At 45.8% G+C, this 5,963-nt stretch overlaps 1 protein-coding gene across 1 annotated transcript; it reads left to right on the top strand.

Moving 5' to 3' along the window:
• Window positions 1-3,359: 3,359 nt before the first annotated feature.
• On the top strand, window positions 3,360-5,963 carry LOC129091770 (NADPH oxidase organizer 1-like). Its single transcript, XM_054599465.1, has 7 exons — window positions 3,360-3,394; window positions 3,502-3,582; window positions 3,677-3,749; window positions 4,110-4,293; window positions 4,384-4,592; window positions 4,705-4,818; window positions 5,152-5,963. The coding sequence occupies exons 2-7, from the start codon at window positions 3,502-3,504 to the stop codon at window positions 5,961-5,963; spliced, it is 1,473 nt and encodes a 490-aa protein (XP_054455440.1). The 5' UTR covers window positions 3,360-3,394.

Here is a 5,963-nt window from a genome sequence, read left to right as displayed (position 1 = left end):
CGTTTTTTTAAAACTTATTATTGTACTTGATTAAAGTTAATCGTGACTGATTTATTAAGGAAGTGTCTTTTGAAACAAATTTACAGATTTCTAACAAAATGCTGGTTTATTGTCTCTGGTCTAATATAACAGTTTATAGTTTAATGTTATATCATCTTGTAAGGATTTCATGTATCCTTATTGTATGTAAAATGTATCATTATGTATAATCTTACATCTAACCGCCCCACCACGTGCTCCCTTGACCCGATCCCCTCCCCTCTTCTTCAGTCTATTGCCACTGAACTCCTTCCTTTCCTCACCCACCTCATCAACACATCTCTTGTTTCGGGATGCTTTCCCTCGGCTTTCAAGACTGCCAGAGTCACCCCCCTTCTGAAGAAACCATCACTTGACCCCTCTGATGTCAAGAACTTCAGACCAGTTTCTCTTCTACCCTTTCTATCCAAAACACTTGGACGTGCTGTCTTTAAACAACTGTCTTCCTACCTCCACCAGAACAACCTCTTGGACCCCCACCAGTTCGGGTTCAAGGTGGGTCACTCGACAGGGACAGCCCTCCTTGCGGTGACAGAGTCGCTTCACGCCGCGAGAATGAACTCTCTCTCCTCTGTCCTGATTCTCCTGGACCTGTCAGCGGCGTTTGACACGGTGAACCACCAGATCCTCCTCTCCACCTTCGAGGGGATGGCCGTCTCAGGCTCTGCACTCTCCCTGTTTGCATCCTACCTGACAGGCCGATCCTACCAGGTGACATGGAGGGGGGCCGTGTCGGAACCACGCATGCTGACTACGGGGTTCCACAAGGTTCAGTTCTGGGCCCCCTTCTCTTCTCGCTCTACACAACATCTCTGGGTTCTGTTATTCGCTCGCATGACTTCTCTTACCATTGTTATGCCGATGACACCCAGCTGGTCTTGTCATTTCCTCCCGGTGACACCCAAGTGGAGGCACGCATTGCTGCGTGCTTAGCTGACATCTCGAAGTGGATGGCGACACACCACCTGAAGCTCAACCTGGACAAAACCGAGCTACTGTTCCTCCCGGGGAAGGGTTGCCCGCACCGAGACCTGTCCATCACCATTGATGATGCCGTGGTGAGCCCAACTCGGACTGCGAGGAATCTGGGTGTGACCCTGGATGACCAACTGTCGTTCTCAGCAAACATTGCATCGGTCACACGCTCCTGCAGATTCCTCCTCTACAACATCAGGAGGATTCGCCCCTTCCTCACTGACGAGACGGCGCAGGTGCTCATCCAGGCTCTTGTCATCTCCCGCCTGGACTACTGCAACTCACTACTTGCTGGAGCCCCGGCGTCGGCCATCAGACCTCTGGAGCTTGTCCAGAACGCTGCAGCTCGTCTGGTGTTCAATCGCCCCAAGTTCTCCCACACAACTTCCCTTCTCCGTTCTCTACACTGGCTCCCTGTAAGAGCTTGCATCCAGTTTAAGACTCTGGTGCTAGCCTACAGGGCAGTGAAAGGAACAGCTCCTTCCTATCTCCAGGCCATGGTCAAGCCCTACACCCCCGCCCGACCACTTCACTCTGCTGCCTCGGGGCGATTGGTTGCCCCGTCGCTCAGAGGTCCCTGCGGCCGATCCACCCGGTCACAGCTTTTTTCTGTCCTGGCCCCTCAGTGGTGGAATGAACTCCCCACTGACGTCAGGACAGCAGAGTTGCTGCCCATCTTTTGGCGCAGGCTGAAAACTCGCCTCTTCAAGAAGTACTACCCTGAGCCTTCCTCATAGCACTTATTGCATTCGTATTAGTTTGTTGCACTTATTGTATTCGTATCAGTCGATGCACTTATTGTATTATTATTTTATCTGTTGGAACAGTTTGATAAGGATAGAAAACATTTCTTTGTGGTAGCTTTTTGGTATCTTATCTTCTGTATTGAATGTGCTTGGATCTTCCAAATTGTTTATTTCTGTGTTTTGAACAATCTCCTATCATCCTTTCCAGAATCAGCTTGTGCATAGTAACGGCGGCAAGTGTGATTGTGTCCTTAACCAACTGTTTTGGGACCGAATGACGAATGTGCCTTTGCCTGCCCCAAAATTTCACGTGGCTTTACACACAGGCATTGACATCCCCTCGGGTCGTACACAAAGCTGGACAGTCCTGACCTTTTACACCATAACACTGTGTGTGTCTGTGTGAGTGTGTGTGCACGATAAAATCCTGGCATGACTTCAGACAAAGACTCTACACCCACGTCCATCTGATGAGTGGTCGGGATAACCCCCTCCGACTCTAGTCCGCACGTGCAATCCTCACTTTGAAGAAACACCTGCTCCCCCGCCCCTCCCTCCACACACACAGACACACACATGGGCACGTGCTCCCCTTTGCCCCCTTAAGTCAGTCTCAACAGACGCACACATACACACCCGGCTCTCCACACTTGTTCCTGATAAGGTTTATTGCTGGCAGACGACAAGTGTGAAGGGATTGCATGAGTAAAAAGGTTTTAATTATGGGAGTTGAGAATGCTGGAGATGCCGGGAGACGATTGAGGAAGACAGCAGCTGATGTAATAAATTCTTTAGAAAATTAGAAGCTAACATGTTTGCTTGCTTAAAAAAAAGGAGCCTTTTTTTTTTTTTTTTTTTAAACTGGTGCGTCAAAATCAAAAGTTGAAAAATGTAGCAGCAAAAAAGAGCAAAATACCCCCAACCATGGATCACCTGACATCAAAGAAATTGTCAAAATTTTGGGAGATATTTTTATTTTCTGTCTTGCTGAGAGCTACATGAGAGGATCAACACTACTCTCCATTAGCTTGTTGTTAGCTAACTCAAGCACTGTTACATTGGTAATTTGTCACAATATTTGTTTTTAATATTTTTATAACAACATAACATTATTATTATTATTAGCCTACAGTCTTCTATAGGGGAACATTTGGATGAAATGTAGTGTATTTTCAACTAATGATGAATGATGAAACTATGAACAAATATAACACACAGTAAACATACTTATGTCAAAGCTACTTTATCAGTAATAAAAAGTAAGTTATTTGTTTAAACATCACTTGTTATTGAACGGAATCCTGCAATTGCATCAGCATGTCGTACAATAAATTATTATTTTCATGAGGGATGCCTTTTTACATGCCTCTGCATATGTGCATCCTTTTTTCCAGCCCTCAGGTGTTGCTCACTCCGACTCCTCCTCCGTTCTGTGAAGCGTATATAAAACGCAGCAGACATTCAGATTTTTGTCAGAGCAGCAGAGGCAGTTCAGCTCGACACTGAAGGTCAATAAAGCAGCTATTCATCCTGACAGCTCAGACAAAAACAAGTTCAGGATGGCCGGTGAACAACGCTTTGTAGTCAATTCCCGCATTATCGGAGCCGTCCACAGGGACACACCAAAACTGAAGGTGAGTGAAGACCTCAATTGTTATTTAATTTAAGGGTTTAATGTCTCTGCTGTATTTGTGTGTGTGAAAGTTTCTTGTCTCTCATCATTTATTTTCTCTCTCCACAGATGTTCATGATATCTGTGTTGTGGTCTGACGAGACTGAAGTTATTGTCTACAGGTCCTTCAAGGATTTCAAGAAATTTCATGTAAGACCAAAGAAACCCACTTGGTGTACTCAGTGTGCTGTTTATATTGTAGGAATAATAATTAAATAAAATGTGTTTTTTTTCTTCCTAACAGACACAGCTGAAAAAGAGGTTCCCTCACCTGAACCCTTTCAGGAAAAACGACAGAGTGATCCCAAAATTTAAAGGTAAGATTATTTCAACTATGGTTTACAAGATGTATTTAAATGGTATTTTATGAGCAACTGTTGTTGTTCATTAAATACAGGAATAGCACACAAAAACCTTTTAATAACTCAAAAAACATGGTTTGTTTCGCTTGCTTGTCTTCTGATGTACACTTTTGTATCCTTAAAGCATCATTTCGCTTTGCATTAGTGGTCTTTTTTTGGTCTTTGATAAAAAAAAATGTAAGCATTTAGAAAAGGCCATGGAAATGACATTCAAATATATCTTAGAAAAATACTTGATAAATCTATTTCTTAAATTCCTCTTCCTCTCTGCAAATCTAGTATTAATCCTTAAACCGTTTCCTCTCCTCTCTCCAGGGCAGGTCAGGAGGAACAACCTCCAGAAGAAAGGATCCAAGCAATATGTCCAACGGATGAAGTTCCTGGAGAGCTACTGTGACAAGCTGTTGAAGTGCGACCAAACTGTGTCTCAGAGCTCAGAGGTGGCTCAGTTCTTTATGCCCAAAGACCATGACCTGCAGCCAGACTTCACCAAGAACAGGTAGGTTGTCATGTCAGTGTTTAGGTCAAATCATGTGAGTGTTTAATAGAAGATCTTGATTCTTAAATTACTGACTTTTCTCTCACACAGCATCATGATCCTGCTGTCTAATGATCTGCCTGATGGCTCAGGTGGAGGAGGGGGTGATGTGACTCGCCAGCATGCAGGCAGCATCACTCACCCGTTTGTCACCCAGACTTACCGCTGCGTGGCCGCTTACGAGACAAAGGATACCAAGAACCGTCCGTTTAAGGTCGCTGTGGACGAGAAGCTGGATGTCCTGATCAAAGACCCTGCAGGTCAGTGCTTAATGTTTTTAATGTAGTTACTTCCATGAAAATCATCAAAATCCTTGAGTTACCCCCACACCCATTTCTGTGATGCTGAAAGTATGTTTTATTTCCTCTCCAGGTTGGTGGCTGGTGGAGAATGAAGATAAGCTTTTGGCTTGGTTTCCTGCTCCCTACCTGGAGTTATGTGAAGGAGAGGATGGGGATGATGCTGGATTTCAGCTTGCAGGTGTGTGTTACTTGTAGTCACAGTGGAATATTAATGAGCAAGAATGCACGTAAGAAGAACTGATGTCATTTAAGCATCTTGATTACAGAGCTGAACCTTTGAGAGCCTGATATTGGTGTGACATCATCTGGCATTACTGTGAAAATCAATGTATGTCATGTGCATCTACTTCATATTTCTATGAAGGCTAGCTGTTACAAAAAAACAAATCAGGGGAGTGCCCTTTTACCACTGAAAGTTAACATGCATCTATTCCCTTCTAACAAAACTCAGTTTTATGAAGATAATATGTAGCTGTACAGCAGTTCCTGAGCTTGTTGTCTTGTGTGTGACCTTTAGGTGCCCTGTACTGTGCCATGAGGAGTTACTCTACTAAGAAGGATGACGAGGTGTCTGTGCCCATTGGCTCTGTGGTGGAGGTGCTGAGGAAGTCTGACAACGGCTGGTGGTTCATCAGGTTCAATGGCAAATCAGGTTACATCCCCTCCATGAACCTGCAACCATACAACAACCCACGGGCAGGCCTTTACAGCCTGCAGAGAAAGCTGCATGGCTCCACTCTGAACCTGGCAACCAGCAGGGAACCTCAGGCTCCTCGTCCATCTGGCATCAACGAAGAAAATAGTCCACTACGGGATTCTGCAGGTCAGTCCAGAGGAGAGCCCAGTCTGCCAGGGCGTCTCCACAAGGCCCGATCTCTGGATGTTCTCTCTGACACCTGGGCGCAAGTACAGACGGAGAGGGAAGCCTCAACCTCAGAAGGCCGTGCACGCAGCGTGAGCAACACAAGCACTGAGACCAGCTTCTCAGACTTCTCCTCAAACAGCCAATCATCCTCAAGTTTAAGAGATGAAGTGCAGTGTGAGAGTCCAACAGGCAATCCTACAGCCTCACCTCAGCCTGGTGTCAGTGACAGTGGGAGCAAGAGCCCTGATATCATCCTGTCTGACCGCCGAGGCTCCAACACTAGCTCTGACAGCTCTGGATCTTTCAGCTCCAAAGGAAGTGAGACGGCTTCAGTGGCTCCCAGGATGCCACCCAGACCAAAAACAGAGGAGATCCTGACCCGCTGCACCACCATGACCCGCAAGGCAGCCCTGGCTACCAAGACCCGGCTTCAGATTCAGCCAGAGTCCATCCACAGCCGCTAG

The sequence above is a fragment of the Anoplopoma fimbria genome, chromosome 5 (assembly GCF_027596085.1).
Source record: "Anoplopoma fimbria isolate UVic2021 breed Golden Eagle Sablefish chromosome 5, Afim_UVic_2022, whole genome shotgun sequence".
Taxonomy (NCBI): Eukaryota; Metazoa; Chordata; class Actinopteri; order Perciformes; family Anoplopomatidae; genus Anoplopoma; species Anoplopoma fimbria.
Note: the sequence above shows the minus strand (reverse complement) of the source record. Positions and strands in the feature narration are given on the sequence as shown.

Coding starts and splice junctions, on each gene's coding strand:
- LOC129091770 (XM_054599465.1), top strand. CDS start 3,502: ATGTTCATGATATCTGTGTTGTGGTCTGACGAGACTGAAGTTATTGTC. Junction 3,750..4,109: donor AGTGATCCCAAAATTTAAAG/GTAAGATTATTT, acceptor TCCTCTCTCCAG/GGCAGGTCAGGAGGAACAAC. Junction 4,593..4,704: donor CCTGATCAAAGACCCTGCAG/GTCAGTGCTTAA, acceptor TTTCCTCTCCAG/GTTGGTGGCTGGTGGAGAAT.